General features: G+C 48.1%; 2 protein-coding genes and 1 non-coding gene across 7 annotated transcripts in view; 1 reads left to right on the forward strand and 2 right to left on the reverse strand.

Annotated features, from left to right (window-relative positions):
• The window catches only part of GINS4 (GINS complex subunit 4), an 8,073-nt gene extending 3,590 nt beyond the window's left edge, over nucleotides 1–4,483 (reverse strand). Inside the window, exons 1-2 of one of the 2 annotated variants that reach the window (XM_073325091.1) lie at nucleotides 4,351–4,483; nucleotides 691–777 (exon numbers count right to left, since the gene is read on the reverse strand). In XM_073325091.1, coding sequence (XP_073181192.1) covers nucleotides 691–777; nucleotides 4,351–4,446 — 183 coding nt within the window. In that variant the 5' untranslated portion in view covers nucleotides 4,447–4,483. The remainder of the gene's footprint in view (nucleotides 1–690; nucleotides 778–4,350) is intronic. The other variant, XM_078850662.1, reaches the window with a different exon arrangement.
• An 86-nt stretch (nucleotides 4,484–4,569) lies between these two features.
• Nucleotides 4,570–22,558, forward strand: LOC140903718 (uncharacterized). Its single transcript, XR_013635076.1, has 3 exons — nucleotides 4,570–6,139; nucleotides 8,670–8,737; nucleotides 21,335–22,558. It is a non-coding gene; the product is annotated as an uncharacterized LOC140903718 (transcript).
• GOLGA7 (golgin A7) lies at nucleotides 11,509–27,718 on the reverse strand. Of its 4 annotated transcripts, none has more exons than XM_073325467.2 (6): nucleotides 27,635–27,718; nucleotides 26,859–26,991; nucleotides 23,094–23,246; nucleotides 18,202–18,303; nucleotides 16,878–16,941; nucleotides 11,509–12,861 (listed from the first exon to the last, which is right to left on the reverse strand). In XM_073325467.2, exons 2-5 carry the CDS (start codon nucleotides 26,967–26,969, stop codon nucleotides 16,894–16,896), a joined length of 414 nt encoding a protein of 137 aa, XP_073181568.1. In that variant the 5' UTR covers nucleotides 26,970–26,991; nucleotides 27,635–27,718; the 3' UTR covers nucleotides 11,509–12,861; nucleotides 16,878–16,893. The 4 variants fall into 4 exon arrangements, with proteins under 4 accessions (XP_073181568.1, XP_073181565.1, XP_073181567.1 ...); XM_073325464.1 differs by having other exon boundaries at nucleotides 27,568–27,655; XM_073325466.1 differs by having other exon boundaries at nucleotides 11,509–13,273; nucleotides 27,568–27,655.

Consider the following 27,718-nt stretch of genomic DNA (forward strand, 5'->3'; position numbering starts at 1 on the left):
GCTAGATTGCAGCTGCCTCTTGTAGACAGAGCACCTGCACCATGAATGCAGGTTACCACCCCTCACTGCCACATGGGAACCAATACACGGGACAGCTCCTTGGAAAAGGGAATCGAAGAACCACATGCCAGATTTTGCAGTATATAGGATTTGGGCAGGTAATGGCCATTGGCCAAGACTGCAGATGGTTGATTCTGTCATCCAGGCAACTGTGAGTCTGCCTGGAGCAGGAGATTTACACCACCTCTGTAGCAAACAACTGCACAAAGAACCAGGAACTGGCTAGCAGCACTGCCCCCATGACCAGCCCACTTTGGCGAACAAGCAGCTGCAGGCCAGGATGAACAGCAACCATGCTGAAGGCCCTATAGAATAGCAGACAAGGGCAACAACAGCAGCTGATGCCAATTTTAACCTCTGTGACTAACAGCAACACGCCAGGAGCCTGGGGGCTCTTGCTGCTCTCAGTACATAGCATGAACCATCACTGCTTGGGCAGAGCATGCAGGTTAACCACAAGATGCTCAGAACTACATCCACCCTCTGTGGGGAACACTGGAGAGGGGGACGGATAGAAGCACTGGCCGGAGCTTAGGCAGGGGACCCCAGGGCACGGAGTTTAGCAATAACAGTATGAACCTGTCCAGCCATTCCCAACCCCTGCCCCCACCTGTGCCCCCAGACACGCACCATGTGGTCCAGCTGCTCCATGACACACTCCACGATTTCAGACTTGCTCTCCAGCAGCTCTGGGGCAAACTTCTCATTCAGCCAGGCCTGCCAGCACAGCAGGACACTGAGCCACAAACCAGCCTAACACTGAGCCCCTGTGATCTGACCCACCAGCCCCCACTCCCCTCCCCGGGCTGGGAGAGAACCCAGGAGTCCGGGCTCCCAGCCCCCACTCCCCTCCCCGGGCCGGGATAGAACCCAGGAGTCCGGGCTCCCACCACTCCCCTCCCGGAGCCGGGATTGAACCCAGGAGTCCGGGCTCCCACCACTCCCCTCCCGGAGCCGGGATTGAACCCAGGAGTCCGGGCTCCCACCACTCCCCTCCCGGAGCCGGGATTGAACCCAGGAGTCCGGGCTCCCACCACTCCCCTCCCGGAGCCGGGATTGAACCCAGGAGTCCGGGCTCCCACCACTCCCCTCCCGGAGCCGGGATTGAACCCAGGAGTCCGGGCTCCCAGCCCCTCCCCGGGCCGGGATTGAACCCAGGAGTCCGGGCTCCCAGCCCCTACTCCCCTCCCCGGGCCGGGATAGAACCCAGGAGTCCGGGCTCCCAGCCCCTACTCCCCTCCCCGGGCCGGGATAGAACCCAGGAGTCCGGGCTCCCAGCCCCTACTCCCCTCCCCGGGCCGGGATAGAACCCAGGAGTCCGGGCTCCCAGCCCCTACTCCCCTCCCCGGGCCGGGATAGAACCCAGGAGTCCGGGCTCCCAGCCCCTACTCCCCTCCCCGGGCCGGGATAGAACCCAGGAGTCCGGGCTCCCAGCCCCTACTCCCCTCCCCGGGCCGGGATAGAACCCAGGAGTCCGGGCTCTCAGCCCCTACTCCCCTCCCCGGGCCGGGATAGAACCCAGGAGTCCGGGCTCTCAGCCCCTACTCCCCTCCCCGGGCCGGGATAGAACCCAGGAGTCCGGGCTCCCAGCCCCCACTCCCCTCCCGGAGCCTGGATAGAACCCAGGAGTCCGGGCTCCCAGCCCCCACTCCCCTCCCCGGGCCGGGATAGAACCCAGGAGTCCGGGCTCCCAGCCCCCACTCCCCTCCCGGAGCCTGGATAGAACCCAGGAGTCCGGGCTCTCAGCCCCCACTCCCCTCCCCGGGCCGGGATAGAACCCAGGAGTCCGGGCTCTCAGCCCCCACTCCCCTCCCCGGGCCGGGATAGAACCCAGGAGTCCGGGCTCCCCGCCCCTCCCCGGGCCGGGATAGAACCCAGGAGTCCGGGCTCCCCGCCCCTCCCCGGGCCGGGATAGAACCCAGGAGTCCGGGCTCCCAGCCCCTCCCCGGGCCGGGATAGAACCCAGGAGTCCGGGCTCCCAGCCCCTCCCCGGGCCGGGATAGAACCCAGGAGTCCGGGCTCCCAGCCCCTCCCCGGGCCGGGATAGAACCCAGGAGTCCGGGCTCCCAGCCCCTCCCCGGGCCGGGATAGAACCCAGGAGTCCGGGCTCCCAGCCCCTCCCCGGGCCGGGATAGAACCCAGGAGTCCGGGCTCCCAGCCCCTCCCCGGGCCGGGATAGAACCCAGGAGTCCGGGCTCCCAGCCCCTCCCCGGGCCGGGATAGAACCCAGGAGTCCGGGCTCCCAGCCCCTCCCCGGGCCGGGATAGAACCCAGGAGTCCGGGCTCCCAGCCCCTCCCCGGGCCGGGATAGAACCCAGGAGTCCGGGCTCCCAGCCCCTCCCCGGGCCGGGATAGAACCCAGGAGTCCGGGCTCCCAGCCCCTCCCCGGGCCGGGATAGAACCCAGGAGTCCGGGCTCCCAGCCCCTCCCCGGGCCGGGATAGAACCCAGGAGTCCGGGCTCCCAGCCCCTCCCCGGGCCGGGATAGAACCCAGGAGTCCGGGCTCCCAGCCCCTCCCCGGGCCGGGATAGAACCCAGGAGTCCGGGCTCCCAGCCCCTCCCCGGGCCGGGATAGAACCCAGGAGTCCGGGCTCCCAGCCCCTCCCCGGGCCGGGATAGAACCCAGGAGTCCGGGCTCCCAGCCCCTCCCCGGGCCGGGATAGAACCCAGGAGTCCGGGCTCCCAGCCCCTCCCCGGGCCGGGATAGAACCCAGGAGTCCGGGCTCCCAGCCCCTCCCCGGGCCGGGATAGAACCCAGGAGTCCGGGCTCCCAGCCCCTCCCCGGGCCGGGATAGAACCCAGGAGTCCGGGCTCCCAGCCCCTCCCCGGGCCGGGATAGAACCCAGGAGTCCGGGCTCCCAGCCCCTCCCCGGGCCGGGATAGAACCCAGGAGTCCGGGCTCCCAGCCCCTCCCCGGGCCGGGATAGAACCCAGGAGTCCGGGCTCCCAGCCCCTCCCCGGGCCGGGATAGAACCCAGGAGTCCGGGCTCCCAGCCCCTCCCCGGGCCGGGATAGAACCCAGGAGTCCGGGCTCCCAGCCCCTCCCCGGGCCGGGATAGAACCCAGGAGTCCGGGCTCCCAGCCCCTCCCCGGGCCGGGATAGAACCCAGGAGTCCGGGCTCCCAGCCCCTCCCCGGGCCGGGATAGAACCCAGGAGTCCGGGCTCCCAGCCCCTCCCCGGGCCGGGATAGAACCCAGGAGTCCGGGCTCCCAGCCCCTCCCCGGGCCGGGATAGAACCCAGGAGTCCGGGCTCCCAGCCCCTCCCCGGGCCGGGATAGAACCCAGGAGTCCGGGCTCCCAGCCCCTCCCCGGGCCGGGATAGAACCCAGGAGTCCGGGCTCCCAGCCCCTCCCCGGGCCGGGATAGAACCCAGGAGTCCGGGCTCCCAGCCCCTCCCCGGGCCGGGATAGAACCCAGGAGTCCGGGCTCCCAGCCCCTCCCCGGGCCGGGATAGAACCCAGGAGTCCGGGCTCCCAGCCCCTCCCCGGGCCGGGATAGAACCCAGGAGTCCGGGCTCCCAGCCCCTCCCCGGGCCGGGATAGAACCCAGGAGTCCGGGCTCCCAGCCCCTCCCCGGGCCGGGATAGAACCCAGGAGTCCGGGCTCCCAGCCCCTCCCCGGGCCGGGATAGAACCCAGGAGTCCGGGCTCCCAGCCCCTCCCCGGGCCGGGATAGAACCCAGGAGTCCGGGCTCCCAGCCCCTCCCCGGGCCGGGATAGAACCCAGGAGTCCGGGCTCCCAGCCCCTCCCCGGGCCGGGATAGAACCCAGGAGACCGGGCTCCCAGCCCCTCCCCGGGCCGGGATAGAACCCAGGAGACCGGGCTCCCAGCCCCCACTCCCCTCCCGGAGCCTGGATAGAACCCAGGAGTCCGGGCTCCCAGCCCCCACTCCCCTCTCCGGGCCGGGATAGAACCCAGGAGTCCGGGCTCCCCCCCTCTCTCCGGGCCGGGATAGAACCCAGGAGTCCGGGCTCCCCCCCCTCTCCGGGCCGGGATAGAACCCAGGAGTCCGGGCTCCCCCCCCCTCTCCGGGCCGGGATAGAACCCAGGAGTCCGGGCTCCCAGCCCCCACTCCCCTCTCCGGGCCGGGATAGAACCCAGGAGTCCGGGCTCCCCCCCTCTCTCCGGGCCGGGATAGAACCCAGGAGTCCGGGCTCCCCCCCCCTCTCCGGGCCGGGATAGAACCCAGGAGTCCGGGCTCCCCCCCCCTCTCCGGGCCGGGATAGAACCCAGGAGTCCGGGCTCCCAGCCCCTCCCGGAGATAGAGCCCAGGCGTCCGGCCCCACCCACCTGCTCCAGGCTGCGGATGAGCTGGGCGGGGGTCAGCACCAGCTCCTCGCTGCTCCCGTCCGAGTCCCGCTCGCGCAGCTCCGGGCCCTCCGCCATCCCGGCTCGAGGCTCCCGCCAACCGCGAGCGCGCGGTGACGTCAGCGCGCTCCGCACGGCGGCCGGGGCGTCTCCTGGCTCACGAGGCCGCTCCCCGCGCGCCCGCGGCGGCTGAAAGGGGCCGCGACGCCCGGCCGAAGCCCCGGTCCCCCGGGGCCCCTCCGCCAGCGCGGCGCTCAGGGCTCTCAGCCGGCGTCCGGGGACACCGCTCCCTGGGCCCCGCGCCTCTGCCCCCGCGGGAGCACGGGCAGGACAGGACACAGGGGCGGACGGACAGACGGGTCTGTGGACAGAGGGACACAGGGATGGACGGAGAGACGGGGGACCCGCGGACAGACAGACGGGTCTGTGGACAGAGGGACACAGGGATGGACGGAGAGACGGGGGACCCGCGGACAGACAGACGGGTCTGTGGACAGACGGACACAGGGATGGACGGAGAGACGGGGGACCCGCGGACAGACAGACGGGTCTGTGGACAGAGGGACACAGGGATGGACGGAGAGACGGGGGACCAGCGGATGGACAGACAGACACAGGGATGGACAGACAGATGGGTCTGTGGACAGACGGACAGAGGGATGGACAGACAGACAGGGGATCCGCGGACAGACCGACGGGTCTGTGGACAGACAGACACAGGGATGGACGGACAGACGGGGGATCCGTGGACAGACAGACGGGTCTGTGGACAGACAGACACAGGGATGGACGGACAGATGGGGGAATCCGCAGACGGACAGAGGGACACAGGGATGGACGGACAGACGGGTCTGTGGACAGACGGATGGACAGACAGACAGGGGATCCGTGGACAGATGGGTCTGTGGACAGACGGACACAGGGATGGACGGAGAGATGAGGGATCTGTGGACAGACAGACGGGTCTGTGGACAGATGGACACAGGGATGGACAGATTCACAGACCAATGAACAATGATGGATCCATGGACAGACCTAGGTATGGTCAGATTCTTGACACTTTGCTGGACAGACAGACAGAGGGAAGGGTCCATGGAAGGATTGATAGCAGAATGGAGGAATACATAGATGGATGGACGGACCTTGGTCTTGAGTGGGTTGTGCAGGCCCCTACCAGAGCCACCCCCTTCATTCCCCCACACCACAGCCCCCATGAGCATCCGCACCCCCTCCTGGTGTGCAGCCCAGGCCAGCACTAGCCACATCCTCACCCCAGTGTGAACATAATGGCGCAGTGTCCTGGCGACATCTTAGCATTCAGCGGCTTCAGTTGGGAAACTGGACCCCATCATGCCAGGCACTGCACTCACACACAGGGTCACTAGTACTGTGGGAAGGTGTGGGGCCCAGCCCCGTTGTGCAGGGTGCTGCACACATACACACTGAAAAGTCAGTCCCCCCCGCCCCAAGAGCCTGCGTTCCTGTAACACTCTCCTAACTTGGATGTGTTTAGTTGTGTGCCATACAAACAGCTGTCATTCCATCCCAGTGGTGGCTAGGGATTGGGGATGATTCCTCCATATCTGCAAAGTGCTGCAGGATCGATAAAGGCAAGATGATGACAACGATTATTCCTTCTCACAGCAATTGTGCTGTTGCAGCATCCAGTAATGCAGCTCTCTGCTGGCTTCTCTGAGAAGCTCTTCCAGTGAGTGGCTGTTCTGCTCTTGACTTTAAGGCTGCATGCTCATCTCAGATGTGGGAGAGTACAGTAAGTAATTTTACTTTTCATGCTGGTGTGTCATCTCTTTTTCTCAGTTTTTGCCTATTACACACCTTGACTTTCTAAATATAAAAATTAGGATCCTTTTTGGTAGTCTCAATTGTTACCTGATTTGTCTGTGCTCTAGAGCAGGGGTTCTCAACCATTTTTACTCTCTTAGGTCCCCCCCAACATGGCATAAAAACTCTGAGGCCCACTTGTGCCACAATAACTGGTTTTCGGCATAGGAAAGCCAGGGCCAGCATTAGGGGTAGCATGCAGGGCAATTGCCTGGGGCCCCATGCCACAGGATCTCCCACAAAGCTACTTTGTTCAAGCTTCGGCTTCAGCCCCGGATGGTGGGGCTTAGGGCCCCGGCTTCAGTCCCATGTCGTGGGGCTTTGGTTTTCTGCCCTGGACCCTAGCAAGTTGAACACTGGCCCTGCTTGGTGGACCCCCTGAAACCCAGGGGGCCCCAGATCTCTGGTTGAGAACCACTGCTCTGGAGAATAGCACTAAATCTTCTCTCCTACACTCTCCCACGGTAATATGCATTTTAAAAACTGAACTCCTGTACATATTTTGAGAGCATGAACTTAATACCAAATAAAATGGCTGTACATCATAGGATACATACATCCAAATACATGCTGCATATACACGATTCCTTTAGCTGAAAAGAAACATAAGGGTACATTTATGTATCCAAACCCACCATGTTTCCCAGGAATCCAAGATACTAGGATATGTTACTCAGTGGTTGGTTCTTGGTTGCTCCCAGAAGGGTAATTGTAAAAACATTTCCAGTACAAATTATTACTTTAATTTCATGATAATGAGCTGCTCTGTGAAACTATGAGGTAAGAGAACAAAAAGATCAAGGAAGGCAGATTTGGAGGAGGGCGCCTTTGGGCTTTTATTTTTTTTAGAAGCACTTTGTGCTTTTACAAAAAGTTCTTGTAACAGAAACTATAAGAAATCATCCAAAGCCATGGTGCTTTATAGTCCTGTCTGTTACAGACCCCACCTCCAGGTTAACTGGAATATTACCTATTTTGACAATCAACCAGTAAATACAACATCTAGATGTAAAGACATGGCAAAGGCATATACACAAGTCACATGTTATATTAATTTCATGTTTGCTTTAATATCTGTCTTACAAATTCCTTTTCTGTCTGTTTGGAAAAAACACTTTACCATCAGATGTAAGCTCAGGCCTTTGCATCACTGAGCAATTCTGAAAACTCCTTCATGCTGCCCTAGAACAAGGCACAGATTTTGTTCTGCAAAGCATTCGTGTTATGCTAGCGTTTACAGGCCCCAACCAAGACTGGGGCCTCATTGTGCTATTTGCTGTACATACATATAGTAAGAGACAGTTTGCCTTGACGAGTCCCATTCCAACCCCTTCCCGGAAGTCCCCACCCCAACTTCACCCCCTCCCTGCCCCCAGGGGGTGCAGGAGGGGTGCCGGGTGTGGCAGAGGCTCAGGGTGCAGGGAGGTGGGGTGTGGGGTGCAGGAGGGGCGTGACGGGGTTGGGGTGCAGCAGGGGACTCAGGGCAGGGAGTGCAGGAGGTGGGCAGGGTGCGGCAGAGGGCTCAGGGCAGGGAGTTGGGGTATGGGGTGCAGGAGGGGTGAGGGGTGCAGCAGGGGGTTGGGGTGCAGGGTGCAGCGGGGGCTCAGGGCAGGGAGTTGGGGCGCAGGAGGAGTTTGGGGTGTGGGCTCCAGCGCCACTTACCTAGAGTGGCTCCGGGGTGGCAGCGAAGGAAGCAGCTGGAACCATGTCCCTGTGGGAGGGGGGTGGGGAACAGGGCTCTGCCTGCTGCTCTTGCCACTCCTCCAGGTACCTCCCCTGAAACTCCCATTGACCGCGGTTCTCCGTTCCCGGCCAATGGGAGCTGTGGGGGGGGGGCGGTGCCTAGAAGCAAGAGCAATGCACGGAGCCCTCTGCTCTCTCCCCTCCGGGGGCTGCAGGGACGCGGTTCTGGCTGCTTCAGGGAGTAGTGCGGGGCTTGCGGGCTGTAGTTTGCCCACCCCAGGCCTGGAGGTAGGCAGAGAGTGCGGGGAGTGCGGCCGGCCGCACGAAAGAACCCTGCGGGCCACGTGTTTGAGACCCCTGTTCTAAACCATCCTTGTTCTCAGAGAACCTGGGCTGTGCGCACAAGCCCCACTTCCCACAAGACAATGAAATGGCGCATGAGAGAGACATTTTTCCCTAGAGGTATTTTTTAGTTCTAAATATCCCATGCAGATCACCACTTCTGCCTACACAGTCACTGCCCAATGAGCCACTCTACAGAGTCAGTCAGAGGCAGGTTTCTCAATCTCATTGGAGGGGACTAACTCTCAGAACTTCTCACCTCCAAGTCACTTTTCCAAACTGGACCAAATCAGCAATGGCTGGATGCGACCTACCATCTGGTGGCTCTTCGGTACTCTCTCGGCTTCAAGAATTTAGATGATTTCATTTTTAGTGGCCGTGTCTTTAGATCACAAAAAGCCACCGCTAACTGACATCACTATTTGCGTTCTCAGAGCCATCTACAGCCCGAATGCAAGAGATGAGACAAGCGCCTGCAGGGAGAGTTCTCATTTCAATTCAGGTAGGTTTATGGAGTAGACTCTTTATAGGTTAATTTTGTGACCTTAGTTCTAAACCTTCTTCTGAAACCTCTGATCACTTTCTGACTGAACTATGGGCCTAGTACAGACCTCAGTTCATACTAACTTCCACATTTTTCCTTCAGTTATATACAGCTTTGTAGAGTAATGTGACCCACTAGTGTAAGCCTCAACTCAGCACAAAGCATCAGTCCCAGTTTTATTAGGCCCCAGAAAACTGCAACAAGGGAAAACATTTTTTTAAAGCAGTTATATGAAAAGGTTAAACACAACAAGGTAATTTAAAAGAGTGAAAGGAGATATAAGCACATACTGAAAAATATTTTAATTTGTGATCAAAGGGGGAGGATTTTTGATGCAGTCAATGAGAAATAGGGGTAGATACATGGTGCAATAAAAGTGCAGAGTGTTGTTCATTACTTTAAATTACAGCCTTAGCAGAGGTCTGAAAGGGCTAGCCTCGCTGGAACACCACTCTGCCTGCAGAAGTCCCAGATCCAGGGGTGCCCAGGCACAGACTGCAGAACTCAACACCCATGAATCCACTCATGGATCATTCCAAATGGAGCTGGACAGTCAGTACAGAGGCCGAGACTCCTCTGGCTGGGATAACATCCACAGTCACACCCCTCAGATCATCAGTCAATAAGGAGGGCCTCACAGACCATCAAGCCTTTGGCTATGTTTTTCTTCACATTGATTAGCATGGAGAAGCGTCTTGTAAATCAGGAAGAGAAAGATAAAGGAAAAAAAGATACTGAACTGGGGTGGTTTAGTACTGCATGACATTTTGATTAAACTAGAATAGTATCAAATTAACACTGCACACATTAAATGGATTAAAAGATGGCTAACTGATAGGTCTTGAAATGTTATTGCAAATGGGGAATAGTCATTGAGGGAGTATGTTTCCAGTACAGTCCTGCAGTTTTGGGGCCTACATTATTTAACGTTTTTATGAATGGCCTGGAAGAAAACATAAAATCATCACTGATAAAATTTATAGATTGACATAAATTGGGGGAGTGGTAAATAATGAGGAGGACAGGACACTGATTCAGAGCAAGTTTGATTGGTTGGGCAAATAATATCCATTTTAATATGGCTAACTGTAAACATAATCAAGATGGCCGACTAGATCTAGGGAGGCAGGGACTCTGAAAAAGATTTGGGAGTCATGGTGGATAATCAGCTGAACATGAGCTGCCAGCGTGATGCTGTGAGCAAAAGAGCTAATGCTAGTCTGGGACGCATAAATAGGGGAATCTCAAGGAAGAACAAAGAGGCTATTTTACCTCTTTGTTTGGTACCAGTGCAACCACTGCTGGAATACTGTGTCCAGAGCTGGAGTCCACACTTCAAGAAGGGTGTTGATAAACTGGACAGTTCAGAAAAGAGCCACAAGACTGACTAAAGATTAGAAAACATGCCTTGTAGTGATAGATTGAGCTCTTTGAGTCTATTGAACTTTACAAAGACAAGATTAGAGGGTGACTTGTTTACAGTTTAAGTATCTACATGGAGAACAATTATTTAATAAGGGGCTCTTCAATCTAGCAGGATAAAGTATAACACAATCCAATGACTAGAAGTTGAAGACAAATTCAGACTGGAAATCAGGTGTAAATTTCAACAGTGAGAGTAAATAACCATTGGAACAATTGACCAAGGAATTCTCCATCACTAACAATTTTTAGATCATAATTGAGAACAACATCCACAGTTCTTCTCTAGGAATTATGATGGGGAAGTTTTCTGGCCTGTTATACAGGAGGTCAGACTAGATGACTACAGTGGTCCACTTTGGTCTTGCAATCTATGAATTTATTGATTGCCTGACCTACAAACTCATGATTCTCCGAAGGGGAGCCAGGACACCCCAGAACCAGTTAGAGGATACACAAGTTGAGCGCCCTAGAAACTGCTGCATCCAGGATCAAAAAGAAAAGGAGTACTAGTAGCACCTTAGAGAGTAACCCATTTATTTGAGCATAAGCTTTCGTGAGCTACAGCTCACTTCATCTGTAGCTCACGAAAGCTTATGCTCAAAATAAATTGGTTAGTCTCTAAGGTGCCACTAGTACTCCTTTTCTTTTTGCGAATACAGACTAACATGGCTGCAACTCTGAATCCAGGATCAAGTCTCTCCAGGTTGGTCATGGGCAGGCGGTCACATCCTTGATCATTACTGTATACCTTACAGGGAGGGACTCAGCTATCTTCTATAAAGCTTAACTTTTACTTAACCAAACCAAAAACTAGAAACTATTCAGAGAGAAGCCTATTAATGTCCTCGATTGTTAAAAATCCAACTTATTAATTCAGACAATTTTATAATACAGATCCATTGTTCCTTTTGGTGAGCCCCCTTTTGGGGAACGAACTTCACAGACTCTTGGCTGCTTATATAAAAGCCTGGAGTTTCATCCCACATTTGTAAATACCCAAACACTGTGTATATAACGTATCAAGGTGCCCAGCCTGAGCTATTGTGCCTCAGACATCGAAACCTCTAGACTGAAACCTATGTGGGCTCAACATTAGGTCTGTCGTTGCTAACATTTTGTTTGTACACAAGCAAAAATCTGACTAACAGAAAGTAGAACGCCCACCCTCTTAATGTCTAACATTCATTAGATTTGTAAGATAGCTGTGTAAGTGTATACATATTTTAGAATCTTGGTGAGCAGTCATCAGTTTTACTTAGGGAGTTATTATTTGATTCATGTCAGTATCAAAGTATGACAGACAGTTTATTTAAGAAAAATTTATTGATCCATTAATAGGTCTTCAAAATTATTGCAACAGGTCTGAAAAGGCAAACACAGTTACAGCTTAGAAAAACAAGTATTTTGTACAGTTAAAATATTACACAAGCCTCCAGGAAAAAGATCAGTGTATGAGAAATTAGATCTGGAAGCTTAGATCCAGTATTAGCACCTACAGTATCACAAAGCAGAATGCTCTCTGTTCTGAACAGTTGTCTTCTTTTGTAAATCCCTTAATTCCTTCCACGGGAAAGGACGATAGCTCCCAAAACAGAGGGACTCTGCTAACTTAAGCCAAGGCCAGATAGAGAGCTCACTTTAATAAAGGAGAAGGAGACAACAGAAAATATTACACCAACTTGATTTGTAGGAAGTTTTACTCAGAAGATGTCCAAGGTATTTTAACAGACGTTGAGGAATGTTTATGCACGGGAAATACGACATACTGCACAGCTCTACCCTTCAGCAGTTTGCCAGTGACTAGAGTTAAGAAACTCTTACACACTATCAGTACTTTGTCAAATCAAATTTTCCTATAAATTATATTTATAATAAAACCATAAAGAAAGTTTATTACACTTCACATATTAAACATTAAGGGATAGAGTAGAGATGGTTACATTAATTGGTTCAGCATTCATTTTATTGTGCTTACATAGCTTAATGAAACAAGCAGTACACTATCTCCTCCTATGAATTTAGAACAACGCAGTAACAGTAGATTCTCACAGCAGCAGCAAAGCACCCAACAATAATGTTAGCTAATGATTCTTAGGAAGAACTAGAACATGAAAACAAAAGCATTTGCATTATAATTCCCAGAGAGCATCAGCTCTGGAAACTTAAAATGCTCTATGCCTTGAGTCACTTGCTGCCAGGCAGAGGCACTCTGTGCAATGGACATATCTACCTCCTTCCTGCCCCTCTCGGTCCCCCGAGGACTTATTCTGGAGTGAAGATTTTGTTTTTGAAACACACACATACACTCCCAAAGTCAGACTTGTTGCTTTCTGAAGTCTGTCTGATGTATAGGAAAGCCTGAGTGGCTGTGAAGGAACAGTACTGCTCTCAGGTGGCTGATCCACCAGTTAAATTTCAAGTGCAAACAGCTCAACTGTCTTTCCCTTAGAAATTAAGATGATCCCATCACTTAAAGCTTGCCATAAGGACACAAAATGGATGCTGACCAGCCAGAGGGTCACCCCATGTGGGGCAGAGGTCTAGGAAGTTAGTCCTTTAGTGGATGGCACCATGGATCTGGCAACAGAGAGGAATGATGCTCTAGACAGGAGGTAGGTGGACCTTTTGGTACAGCAAGTCCACCACCTAGCTGGGAGCTAGAAAGCAAGACAGAACAAGTTTAACAACATTAGGGACACTACAGCAAACCATGCATGGCACCATTACATAACAGTATCTGTTCTTCCAGAAGTACTGCAGAACAGAGGAGGTAGCATGTGTAATGGTTCACAATAAGAGCCTGGGAGCCAGCACTCAGAGTGCTATTCCCAGCTGTGCCACTAACTTGGCAAGTGCCTTCACCTGTAGGTCCCCTTCTGCAAGACAGGGAGTAATACTTCTTGGTGTCGCCCCTGCATCCTCTGCCAATGAGGCCAGCATGCCCACTTCACTGCTTCTTCTACAGTAAGTCTTATGCATGGAACATCCTCCTCATCTTAATCCATAAAGCCATTATCCTCTCAGGACCCACTTCTGCTGTGGCATGTACAATCAGTCAACCAGTGATGACTGGGCAGCCAGGAGAGTTTAATTTGTTTAAGGAAAAGATTAAAGTGATTTGGAACCATCACATGGTGAAACAGCTACCTCTGTGGCCACAAGACCGCACTACCATTACCATGTCATTTGTCCTATAAGCAGCTGGCTTTCTCAGGAGCCTTGAGAATTATCAGCCACACCAAGTGAGGCTTTACCCCTTGGTTCTGAGCTGCGTTTATCGTCCAAATGACCACAAATGATAGCGCTTCCAGGTAGGGCTTCCTATCCTGCCAAGTTTACCACCAGGAGTCTTCCTTCTTCAGGGACTACTGCAGGCCACCATCCCTTCCTGAAGCTTCCCCAGCCATCCACACTCAACAGAGCCACTTGCCGGTTTTTACAGTTACCTACTCCCTTCCCAGGTGAGTCTGACAATTGGCCAGGGCTGGCTGGCCCCAAGCCTCTGGCCCTTAAAGGGGCAGGCCACTAGTACACCTCCCCCTTTCACTGTAACAAGTGAGACTGTAACCCCCTTTGGAGCAGGGAGCTAGGTCTGTATGTGTTTGTATGGCACCTAGCACAAGGGGTTCAATTTCATCTGGAGCCTTTGGCTGCCACTCAATACAAATGTGTGTGTCCAGGTTTAAGGAGTGGATGTAAAGTACTTTGGAAGCCAATAAGGATACTAATTATGTAGTTCTAAACTTAATGCAAATTAATCCAATTTTCATAATTGAACACTGAATATTTTCAGCAGACTTGGTGAGGGACACTCAGATATTTTGGTTGTGCAGAGTGGGATGACCACGCTCTGCTGGGGAAGATTACTGAGGCACAAAGAGCAGGTAGGTACTCAACTCCACTTCCCCTTTCTACCTCTGAAAATCTCCCACAGGGACCTGCAAGAAGATTCAGACAAACCGGTCAGAAGTCTCTCAGATCATGGTCTTTTCAGTCAAAGCAATCAAAGTTAGAGTTTACTTACAGCTAAAGTATCCAGGAGTTGGAATATTTAGTGTATACTGGTAAGAGCAACTGGCAATTTGCATCTCTGCTCCTAGCATGGGCACGTAAGATGCAAGTTCGTGGCAGTGACTGGCTGGAGGGACTGCATGAATGCAATTTCTCAACGTTGTTGAGTAAGCTCAGAGCCTGACTCCCCACCAAACGAATCTTCAATGGATCACTGAATCAGCAGGTCAGATTCTGATATTAGCAATACCAGTGAGAGTTACTCTGAATTTACACTGATGTTGCTGAAATCAGAATCTTACCTAGAAAGTGCATCCTTTTTCAGCTGGAGGCATATTCCCTGCTGTTCTAGATTCTCTCACTAAACTGTGTATGTAGCCCACATGCGCTATTCAGCAGTCAAACAGATGGTCTAGGACACTTTGCAGGCTGGGGGTGCTGGTGGGTTAAGTTTGGGAAGACAGATGCCCAATATGGAGCAAGGGTCTTATTAGGTATGCTCCTGATACATATGCAGCTTCAAAAACAAAGTTGTGCTGAACAAAAATATTTGCAATTCATGAAACTATCCAGAAGTTTCTAATGTAAATCTTTCCCCATTTTAGAAATTTCACAGTTGTTTGAACTTTGATAGAGTAGGGTCTTGCGTGTAATTGCTCAAAACCTACACCACCTAGGAAAAACATCATTTAGCAATAATAGCTGTGAAATGAGTCACGACAAATGGATTGTGCCAAGTAGATGCAGCTGCAATTGATAAAACAAACTTACTCCCAATGGCAGAAAACAAAAATCACACAGCGTATCAGGCTCCAGAGTGCTAGTAACTAGAGCAATCAGTTTGGACATTCTAAATCAGAAGAGTCATCTCTAAGTAACACATTGTTACAAACTACTCTGATATCCCACAGCTTATTGTGAAGCTAAAAGAGTATTCAGACTTCTGGTCCAGGAACGTCTCCCATCATGGCTTGCTGAGCCTCTCAGGGCTTGTCTACACTTACAGCGCTGCAGCAGCACAACTGCACTCATGCAGTTGTAATGCTTAGTGAAGACGCTACCCACGCTGATGGGAGAGCGTCTCCTGTCAGTGTAGATATTCCACCTCCCTGAGAGGCAGTAGCTGTGTCGACAGGAGAAGCCCTCCCATCAACAGAGTGCTGTCTTCACCGAGAGTTTGGGCCGTATAACTGCATCACTCAGGGGAGCAGATTTTCTATACCCTGAGTGATGTAGTTATACCGACATAAATCTGTAGCATAGACCACGCCCCAGGGCTTGTCTCCATGGTGCTGGCAAAGTGCATTAGAGGGGTGTGATTTGTAGAGTGCTCTAACATGCTGTGCTCTAACTGCCCCATGTAGACCCTGATGGGGGGGAAACTAAAAGACACCCAGTCTTTTAGTTCACACCAGCAAGGTCTCCATGGGGCAACTAGACATAGCATGTTACTTGCGTGTGATTTGTAAAGCTCTCTAATATGCTTTATGCACAGTGCAGACAAGCCTCAGTGAAAATAATCCCATTTAGAAGAATTGTAGGTACAGGTTAATCAAGAGGCACCCAGCAAAGCAAAGGAGGGAAGTGTGTTGGGAGGAATTCAACTTTACATGTTCAGTAGAATCTGGCTTCTGCTGTGAGATATTCCTACTCAGGCCAGCAGATAAAATACTTTGTACTGAGATTGAGATCTTTGGGTGGGAGGCACTAAGTGCTTTACAAACATGAAGTGTCACAAAGAGAGAAATGGGGGATCACTTCAACCAGCATTGAAATGCAGTGACCTAGCAGTGCACAGGAAGTGAATACTCCATCCAGTTGAACCAAAAAGGTAACCCTGATGGAGGTAAGATGTAACTACTCCAATTGGAATTTGAGTCAGGATACAGGGGTTAATATCTTGACTCCGATGAAAAGTGCCAGAGGAAGCTTTAAGCAGAAGATGGCAGCTCCAGCAACAGAGTCCCTGACCTCAGGCGGTGGCAATTGATTCAGTACTGACTGTGGGGAGCAACCAGCACCTACTAAATTGCCAACACTATATCTTGCAGCTCCTGGATTTTTCTTAGATGTCTCCCACCCTAGTACTGACTAGGGTTGACTCTACTGCTTAGCTTGAAAGAGCTGATGACATTCGCACAAGTAGTGTGACTGCAATGTTAGCATGTAAGACTGAATGGGAGTCCCATATCACCTTATGCCATAAGTAAGAGTCATTCTGAAATCCAGAAGAGCCATTTAAACAGTGATTAAATTCAATCATTACATTTTAAACATAATTTTTAAAGTTCTGTACTGTTCAGCAGAATCGGGATCTACCGATCTACCAAACCTGTGAGATAACGATTTTTGATGCAGTACGGCATAAATTAGATTTAAGTTTATGCATGTTTAAGTAATTAAAATCTTGGATTTCATCAAGGTTAAATTTGGTGTCATCTGAAGTACATCATCATTCAGCAAAATGCTGCCAAGTATTGATGTTTTTACAACTTCCGTTGGGATTTAAAAATCTAATCCACACAAGATTTATTTAAAAAGCCTCATGATTACATGCAGTGGTTGGATAAACATTCAGTCTCCGCAGGGGAGAGGACCTGCATCTTCTGAATTTACAGAAGCAGGTTATTGACCTGACATCTAATGCAAAGTTAATATTTACCTTAGACTCCTTAGTTTTATCTTCCACTGCTCAGTCCTCTGTCTTCGTAAATGGTAATTTCAATCTGCACAGCATGGCTGTTAAGAAAACATGCTATATAGAAATATCATGGAGATAAAACAGGCAAGTGAAACAAAGCAACGCAGTGGAGCACTTGATCTTTCAGCCTCACATCTGCCATTACAGAGGGAATTTTGCTAAATTTCTGAACTAGAGTAAGCAAAACATTCTTCGTGGCTTTTGGCTTTGCATTCTGGCCTGTGCTACAACTTGCCTTTAAAAACGTCTGTTCAGAGGCATAAAGACTTAATGTTAACAGTTTCACTGCAATATTATACTTATGAACAAAGAGATTGGTCATTAGGCAAGTTTTTGCTTTGCACTCTTCCACTGTTCAACTATTAATCAAATTACCAAATTAAAATCACTATTTACATGTCTGTTTACCAAATGCAAGTCATTTTTCTGTACTTACAGTTCCCAAAAACACGCACAGTACATCAAGGGTAATGAAATTACACAACTGACAGCTGTAAGCTATTTGGGCCACTACTCAGATAAACTCAAGGAACTGCAATTAATTAGGATGACAGCTCACCACACACTATGAGCCTATGCATTTCAAAGGGGCTTTGAGTTTAGAATTCTTGACAGATGAAATGCATTACTCATACTTCCTCTTTTATTGCTACAAGATGCCCCCACAACCACCAAGAAAAATGGTAACTAGAATGAATGCTAAGCCATTTGCAGTGAGGTCCAAAGCCTAGAAGAAAAATTGTAGGGAGAACAGCTGTAGCCAAGAGCAAAATCCAGGGAGACAGACCTCATCACTCAGGCAAGTTGTGGTGGAGATTTTACCATAGGCACCAGGTGGGAGCAACAATGCATTGTTTCTAAGCCAAGACCAACATTTAAAATAATTCTACAGAGCATTTACATTCCATGTTTTATTTCTATTAGGAAGTCAGCTAGCCTTTCTAAATGGCTAAGTTGCATCTTCCAGAGGTAGCAGAGGTTGAAGGAAGATACTCTGCTTCTGAATAGCACCCTTCTAAGAGAGCTCCAAGGAACAGATTTATCAAATTCATATTTTATTAAAAAGACTTTCTAAACAGATAGTAATTTTATCCGAATAAAGTTTGAGAGGAACAGCTGAGTACGTTACACATGAGACGTTATAAACGCCAAGGAGTATGTGTTTTATAAGATCACAGAATCATGGGTGCCTGCAGCATGCAATGCAGCCTCTGTGAGGTAAGATGCACTATTACTGCTCTGAGGACAGAATTCTGAAGAGGATTAAGAAGCCGTAAAAAGATACAACTCTTAGTCCTCTCTCGATGGGGTCCGTCAGGAGGAGGCCTTGGGGTGCGTAGATCTTCTCATTCTGTTCCTGAATGAATTTGGCAATTTTCTTAAGAACCTGGTGAGAGAACACAGAGACTTTATAGTTTTTCTGTTTGAGTTTTCACATCAGCCTTCCTTTAAAAGCCCCATCTACACTACAAATACAACCAGGTCAGGGGAGACCTAATAACACAGCTTCACTCTAACACAGCTGGGACTGTAGCCCTGTTGCATAGCTAGGCTATTTTTTCTTCTTTTTTGGCGGGGAGTAGGTGGGAAGGATACATGGATAATGTCTTGTCTATACCAGCACTGAAACTATATTGCAAGGAGGTCAGGAGACAGCTGTATTGTAACAAGATTCTCCGACGGGTACATTTGTATAATACTGTGTCTGTGCTACAAGAGGTTAATATAGGGTATAGCCTGGAAAAGAGAGATCTGTATAGTGCTATGAAAATATGCAGTTTAAATTACTCACAAAGCAATTTGCTTACTATATGTCATGGTGTGACTCTAAAAGAGAGGAGAGGCCCCTTTCCCTTCCATGTCAATTTCCCATTAATAACAGACTGCCAAATACAAAGTGCTGATCTTAGCTACTCCAAAAATAACTGTTTTCCCCTTACATGCTTCTTCCACAGATTCAGAGAGTTCAAGGCCAGAAGGGACAATTAAATCATCTAGGCAGACTTTCCGTATATCACAGGCCATTAAATTTCACCCAGTTATCCTTATAGTAAGCCAACAACTTGTGTCTGGCTAAAGTATAACTTCCTGAAAGGCATCTCGATTTGAAGACATCAAGAGATGGAGACTCTACCACCTCCCATGGTAGTTTGTTCCAGTAGTTAATCATCCTCACTGCTAAGCCTTATTTCTAAATTGAATGTGTCTGGCTTCAGCTTCCAGTTGGTGGTTCTTGTTTTGCCTTTTCTTCACTAGATTAAAGCACCCTTTAGTACCTAGTATTTTCTCCCCAGGAAGATACTGAATACACTAATCAAGTCACCTCTCAATCTTCTTTTTGACAAGAGATTAAACTCTTTAGTTTCTTACCATAAGGAGTTTTCTCCAGCCCTCAAATCATTTTTGCAGCTCTTCTCTGTATCTGCTCTGATTTTTCAACATCCCTTTTAAAATGTTGAGACTAGAACTGTATGTGGCATTCTAGTGTCAGTCTCACCAGCACCGCATACAGAGGTAAAGAGAAACCACCTCTGTGTTCCTATTCACTGCACCCCTCTTCATACATCCACAGATCACATTAGCCCTTTTTGTCAGAGCACTGTGCTGGCAGCTCACGTTCTGTTGCCTGTCCATTATGATCCCTAAATACTTTTTCAAGTCACTTCTTTCCAGAATACAGTCCCCACTGTGTGGGGGTATGGCCTGCATTCCTTATTTCTGGATGATTTTTTACAACAGTTTAAACGCAAAATTATACATTTTGTTTGAATGGGCCCAGGTTACCAGATCATTGTGTGAGACTGCCCTGTACTCATTATTTACCACTCCATCAATCTTTGTATCCTCCACAAGTAGTGTTTTTGTATTTACTTCTAGATCACTGATGAAAATATTGAAAAGCATCAAGCCTTCTTTGTGCCATTTGTTCTACTGCTTCTACTCCTCCAGTCCAATAGTCTATTTACTGGTTAGCACTCTTCTCCCCCACCCTTCAAACACTTAGAGGTGCCATTGCTATCTCCTAATCCAACAAGTCCTGCTGCATTAAATGGGGGGTGACACTTGGATGAGAGAGGGCAGTTTTGAAGGGGTTGAATTCTGCTGGTTGTTGGGTGGGGTGTAAAACTGCTATTTTATATTTTGTTCAAATAACTGACGGCAGGAGTACCCAGTGCCTTGGGTAGCTGCTTATTTCTGTATATGTCTGCTGATCAACAATGTAGCTACTGCTTTTCCCTGCATGTCACCTTTGTGATGTACCAGTTGTCACCTGTCTGAACAGGAGTCGTTCCAGGCCAGCATTCCTTTAAATGAATCCTTCTGCATGTTAGCACAGAGCATTGCTCTTATCGAAATAGTGCCTGAGGCGAGTGCTAACTTGCGGTTTTGGCCTGTGTGTAAGCCAAGGCAAACAGACTGCACTAGTTTTATATAGTAACATTTCCAAACGCTTTGATCCAAATAGTTCACACACTGATTGTTAAAGTCAAAACAGAAGAGCCATACACTTCTTGCTTCATACAGGTTCAGTCTACTTTGCCCCAGATAGGACACTGATAAGTTAGTAGACTGAATGCAAACACAGGACAGGCTTTCAGACAGATGGTGTTGTTTTTGTCACTTCATTACAGAAATGTTTGGGAAACTGATAGCTTTCAATGAATTATGTACTTGAAGTTATTTGATAAAAAAGAACAGAACTCTAAAACGAGATCAAACCCAGCTTTCGCAGTTGGCTAAGCTCCAACATTACTAGTCCTACCAGTTTTATGGTATTTCCACAACCACTGAGTCATGCATCTATTTAAATATTTCAGAGACATTAGAAAGAAAGGTGGGGAAATAAACTGAAAAGGGTTCTAGAACATAAAAATACCAGTGTGGGAATGTTCAGTCTGCATATATACTGGGTCAAGAAAAGTTAAAATACTTGCAGAGATATGAGATCTAATAGTCACCAGCAGGGACCATTAGATAATCTAGTCTTACTTCCTGTCTAACATAGACCATAGAATTTCACCCAGTTACCCATGAATGGAGCCCAGTAACTTGTGTTTGACTAAAGCAAATCTTCCAGAAAGGCATCCAGATTAGGACCAAACCAAGGAAGTAATTTCACCAAGGACACCTTAAATATAAAGCTCTGCATAATGCAACTGACTTCTGGAAATTCAGATTATATGTATATATAAAGTAAAGAGCATCTTGTTTTAAGAGAACAGACTATACATAGTAACAGCAGAAAACCAATACAATCTCTGAAACAGTCTTAGTTGAATGACTTTTGTATTTTATTAGCAGTGTGAAGTTTCACTTTGGTCTCTCACACACACTGCTCCTTCAGATTTACGGAAACCTCCGTTCCAGTTCAGGAAGCTTTTACTAGTCAGAGTTTTGTTTCTTCTTTCTCTCAATAGATGTGTGTCAGCCTTCTTCAAACACATAATGGAAGCAAGCATGCCATAAAGATATCCAGCTCAGATCTCTCCAACTCTCCCATTTCCTGCTCAGTCAAGCCGCAAGAAGTGGAAACTAGAGATGGCATATCCATCTCCACAATCCATTACTACTTAAGTCTCTTACAAAATGACTGCATGACTGATTTCAAATAAAGAATTCCTGAAATGCATCCATCCATACTCTGCTAAGGGTTACTACTTAGGGACACACTCCAGTTCAGTTTAATCAAATGTAAGTTTTGATGGAGGAGCTTTCTGGTGAGGTTTTAGCTACAATATTGCGTATTTAGAAATCTATACTGATTAAAGAAAATGGCAAGATGATCACATTATGGAAATCAATCTTATTTTGAGAGGGTCAAAAAAGTTGTTTGTAAAACCAACTAGATATTCAAACAAATTACACAGTATAGTAGTAAGTGCAACAAACACAAAAAGTTAGAGATAGCTAGTCACAAGAATTAACCATCTCTTTGCTCTGTTCTCTTAGCATGACCAGGAATGCTGTTTTCTCCAATGAGATTTGAAAAGAAAAATTATCTGCCTTGCCATCTCTGTCCCAGTCTAGTTCTCAGTTGTAAAAAGACATTTCAGCTGGTGCAGCCTAAGGTCTAAAAAGTCACTCTTCTTACATCAGATAGGCCAAAGAGATCTACATAAATAAAATATATCGCAAACAAGCACAATTTATCACCCAGCTCAGAAGGGATGGCAAAAGGCTTCTGTTCATATATAATATACAGCAGTAATCATGAATAGAATGATTTGGAACATGTTTTTATTTCAAGTCAGCAATATTAAATTATCAGGCTTCTTTAAACTCTCCTTTCATTTATAGAAGGGATGCTGAATATATTCAGATACTGACTTGGCCATTTACTCATTGGCTTTGTGAACTCAGACTGCATAAAAATAAAATAAAGAGAACTGCCAATACTAAATTCAGACCACATATGTAAGCATGGATGCATGCAGGTGTGAAAGTATGAATGGCTTCTAGTTCCTCAAGCCAGTGTGTCAGGGTGTTTAAACAAGAAAGAAAATCTTCATTTTTAAAGAGAAGGTATCAGACCACAACATTTTTATAATTTAGAATGATCTAGTTGTTCACCGAAGGACTGGAAGCCAGCAGTTCTGAACAGCACTAAGCAGGTCACTTAAAATCTTTCCTCATCAGTAATTTAATCCCAGAAGAAATTAATAAACATTCAGTGTTAAAACTCTCCAGTTTAGTGTTTGTCTAATGGATTTTAAAGTTAAACATGATTGGGTTAGGAATGGTTCAACTAGCTGGGCACACTGAGTGACTGATAGGTTGAAAATGTATCTTTGACTTTTCTCCTAAAACTGCACATTATCTTTGTATGGTTATAGTTTATCCTAGCAGCAGGATGATCTCTTCACACATCTGGAACATGACATTTTATTTCTTTGCTACTCTCCAACCAGTGACTCAAGTTGGCATTTATTCCCTGCATATACACTTGCAACTCTCAAATATAAGTGAGAGGAGAACAGACCAGGATTTTTCAGGATAGCAGGTGAAAGCTTATTCCGTATTTGTACTACAGTGATGAACTACGCTGTTATACGAGAAAACTTTATAAACGAAGTAAAAAAGCAAAACATTTCTCCTGTTGACAGATCATAACTTTCACATACAACATTGTGAGTTTCATTTGCTTTAAGTTTATTGCATGAAATGTAACAGGCTCACCTTTTCATAATGTGTCTCCATACACAAAAAGATAGTGTAGGCAGTCAGACAGGCCAGACATCCTTCAAGATAAGATTGGCCCCCAAGCTTCTCAGCTTCTGCATAAAGGTTATTTAGAGTTTGAACCGTCTCTTCAAACTGCTGCCTATCGATCTGCAAAAGAGATTGAGTTTAACAAGACTAACCCAGCAAATTTCTCATTCAAGACTCACTGATCCCCAATACAGAGATCTAGCTTCTGTGCTAGAACAGTCCGTTAATCAGCAATGTCACCTACAGACAGTTTCAAACAATATGGAGAGCAAAGGTTTGGTTTAGGTACCAAATTACTTCCATAAATTGTAGCATTTGGTTAAATAGCAGCTAAGTGATCTAAAGTCATTAGATCAAATGTGTATTCCCACATTACTCATTTATTGTGTGCATAGTCATCTAGCCAAGAGATGGCATCTTAAGTGGTGTGAAGGAGTTCTTCTAGGCCACCGTTGAACCTATCAGCAGGCACTCATTGACAATGTGCTTCATCCTCTGTCTCTCATTTGCTGCCCTTATTTAAACTGCATTATGTGTAACTTGTTAGGTTCAAAGTACAACCTAGGTGAAAACTGCTCATCTGGAGGGGGAAGGTCCTCTAGATTTCAAATACACATTTTTCACTTAAGGCCTTGACTATTTTGCATAATTATGGCAGAGTTGATCAAACAAGTTATAAATAAAATTAACAAGGAAAAACTAAGCTGATTAGTGTACCTACAGGGCAGGAGAGAAGGAAACAGGACCCAAAGTGACATTTACCCGCTATAGAAGAAAGAGCAATTGGCAAGGAGGGGTTATTTTGTAGCTTAATAAAACATTACAATTGACAGTAACAAAATGAAAGAAAGTACTTGAGAGGGTACCTGTGAAGCCACTGAAGTGCAGGCTCAGCAGAACAGCCTTCTCACCATGAGAGAGGACTGTGGTAGACATAACTGCACAACAATAAATGCTTTCTTTTTCACTGGCATAACAGATGTAGTTTGTGTTACTGTTACAAGGGACACCTTTTCTCAGGATTACAGAAAGCATAAATATCAATGTTTCATAAATGATGTGAATGAGCATTTTAAGCATATTGTTATGTCTAGATGTTCACATCAAAAATCAAATGTCTTCTAATCATGATCAATGAACAACAACAAAAAAAAGAGCAACTGACAAGAAGCCAGAATGTATACAAATTAACAGAATTTCTACTTCTTTATTTTTGATAAAGATTATGGTCCACAGGAGAGTTGGATGCATAAAGGATGTGGGCTCTAGCCCTTAGCTCGCATTAAGATAAATGTGTGAGCTTTAATACGCTGCTTCTTATTCAGTGTTTCAGCCATTCCTGATATGCACAAAGTCAATATTTGTAATAAAGACTTTACAGTGTCTAGAGTAAGAGATTAGAGTTAGGTAGGTAGGTTTAGTTGCTTTAATCAGACTTTATAATGAAAGGACTCCTCCCACACCGAGATAACGCCAAGAACACTCACCTCTGATTCTAATTATGCACGTTTAAGAATGTTGGTATAAACTATAGGGTTATTGAACATTCTGTATTTTAAAGACTGAACAGGAAATGATACACAACAAGGTAGCAGAATGATATTTAGATAAAGTCTCCATCCCTTTCATAGTATGCTATTCTGAGTTGAAAGCAGACAAATGCAGACACAAACCACTTCTATATAAAGCAACTTACGAAAGCTGGAAGAATCTGTTTACTAATATTTAAAACGCATTAGATTTTATACTAGAACTTCATGTATAAATATCATCTTCCCCCAGTCAGAGCTCCTACGTTCACAACCTCTCTTTAAGAACTGTATCGATTTACCTCCTAAAGGCTGCCAGTCTGGTCAGGACTGTAGAGTTTTCACCTATTTTATCCAGCTTGTGAGGTGCCATTCTCACCCTTGCTACTATTCAGTTTCTTCTGTTAGTGACCAGCTACATTACCAACACAAATCATGATACTGGAAGGCCTTCCTGAAAGGCACTGCTATGGATTGCTCCTATATAGTCCTGTCCACACCCTTTTACTCAGTGACAAAGTATCACCTCACCTCTGCAATTACCCCATCAGCCAAGCCACAAGGCTGGCAAGAAAACACTCATTACTATATCTACATCTTTCTGACAATTTTCTAATAATTAAACACTGAATGCACTCAAGATGACATTGTGCGCTCCCATACTTTGTGCATGAGAAACACACTGTTGTACAGTGCAGAGACTATCTAAGCACTCCCGCTACAAATTTGTATCTGAGCAAAACCCTCCCCCTAAAATCAAAGGCAGAAATTATAGAAAGTAACTGCTATAAACTAATTGTAGCAAACAGAAAATGAGGGATTCATTTCAGTTTATACTAAGAGCAAGAATAACTGGGCTGTGCATTAAAGCCGAATACCTGTACCATGTAATGTAAAAGTCAGATCACAAACAAACAAACTGGCTCTTACCTAGAGCTTTGTGTTCACAGATCTCAAAGCACCTCACTGAGGTGATAAGTATCATTAGCCCCATTTTGCATACAGGGAAGTGGAAGAGGAACCTATCACTATTTTTGTTCAAACATGTTAAAAAATACTAACCAGAAAAATGCCGCTGTGACGGCCTGACTACATAGATTAGGCCATAGCAAATGCAGCTCCCCAACTGTAAATTTAAGGAGTCAGATTATTAATGTGGGTTGGAAGGCAGGCTCCATTTTTATCCATGGTTAGTTTGGTACTATTTAAATCATAGTCCTATTAACTGAAAATAAAAGACAGAATGCAGTTTACAACTACTTTGATAATCTCATTTCCCATGGTGTCAAATTTCTTCTAAGCAGAGGCCTTGGCTGAGGAAGTATTGGCAAAATGTCATCTCCCAGACAAAGCAGCGCCATCCACTGAACAAAGGCAGTTTAAGATTAACTATTAAAATTAATTTTTAATATGATTTCTAATTTAATACTCCATTACTCTTCTAGAGTGCCTCATTCAAGAAGCCTAAAATCTTTAGCAAAACAATTATAGGGAGAGTCAACTTAAACCCATTTTGCCTGGATTTTAAAAAAAAATCTATTCTGATTACTTGTATCAAGTAAGGTCACCGTAACTGAAAGAGAGCGGAGCAAAAGATGTTTCCTTCTATTTTACCAGTTCACTTTAGAAAATGTTATAAACCCACCAAAACTGGCAGTAGATCTCAGGTATGGTGTTATACTAAAACTACTTTTAACTCTCTTAAAATTGGCTAGATTTCAAGTTGGCAGTATCCCTTTAAGCCTTAACCACTCCGAGTTAGGTAGGTACAGCTTTTACAGATTTAGGAACTGAGGCACAGAGAGTAAAGTCACTTGTTAAAGATTACACAGTAAACCAGTCACTGAAGTAGGAAAAATAATAATAAAAAATAATCAGTCTTGACTCCCTAGCATCTACTCTAACCACCACCCCACAGCGAACAACTCAAACGGATTTAAAAAAAAAAAACATATGCAGGGTAGTTTGTATAAGTATGTAGGAAGCGGTCACCTTAGTTGTCGGGAAAACACCACATACATCGTTGGCTGTAAACAATACAGGACTCATTCTGAGCACATCCTATCACATCCCCTTCTTCAGGCACAGGCCGCAGGGAGGAGTGCACAGCAGGTACGCTCTCCCGTCACCCCGGCAGCTAGCTCCGGCCTTTTTTGATCCTGTCCGTAACCCAACCCAAGTTAAGTTAAAACAAAACTTTTACCCTGTTTTCCAGCTCCAGGGGGAACTTGGTCTGGAACTGGCACCTGGTGCCGCTACCGTAGTCTCGCTGGACAAAGACTTTACCAGAAACAGGTGCCTGCTGCGGCCGCATCGCACAGCTGGAACTGGCTGTTCTGTGGGAGGAAACAAGGGGTCCAACACATGACACGACCACCAGAGCCACCCGGACGCCGAGAAGTACAGCAGGCTCGCCCCACCCTACAGCCCTACGCGCGGGCCGGGGGGGGGTTTCCAGGCAGAGTTTGCCCTACCCCCCCGCGGAGCCGCCGCCTTGCCAGTTTCAATGAGCCTGCTGAAGTCTCCCTCAGTCAAAGTGTCCGCTTGAAACTGACCGGAAACTCATCCCCGGCCCGCCCAGGTTACCCCCTCCCCGCAGCCCCCCCAAGACACCTACCGGCCGCCCACTCCGGAGCCAGAGCCCCCGCAACCCGTGTCCTCCGCAGCCCCCCCCAGCTCCCCCTCCCACCCCGTCCCAACCGCCAACCCCCCCGTCCCCGCGCCCCAACCCCCCCTCCCCGCAGCCCCCCCAGCTCCCCCTCCCACCCCAACCGCCAACCTCCCCCCCTCCCCGCGCCCCAACCCCCCTCCCCGCAGCCCCCCACCAGGACATCGGCCCCCGAACTCCGGCCCACGGCGCCCCAAATAACACCCGGGGCCCCCGCCCCCTTCCAAGGGGCCCCCGCCCTTACAGACAAAGCCAGGCCCCCCTGCTTCCTCCACTCCGACGCCGGCGGCTGTCGTGCGCACTTCACTTACGACTGCCGTAAAAGCACCGCCCCAGCTTCGCTGAGAGCCGAAAGGGAGCAGCGGTCCCACGTTAGAGCAGCCCTGCGCGTGCGC

The sequence above is a fragment of the Lepidochelys kempii genome, chromosome 26 (genome assembly GCF_965140285.1).
Source record: "Lepidochelys kempii isolate rLepKem1 chromosome 26, rLepKem1.hap1, whole genome shotgun sequence".
In the NCBI taxonomy this organism is placed as follows: domain Eukaryota; kingdom Metazoa; phylum Chordata; order Testudines; family Cheloniidae; genus Lepidochelys; species Lepidochelys kempii.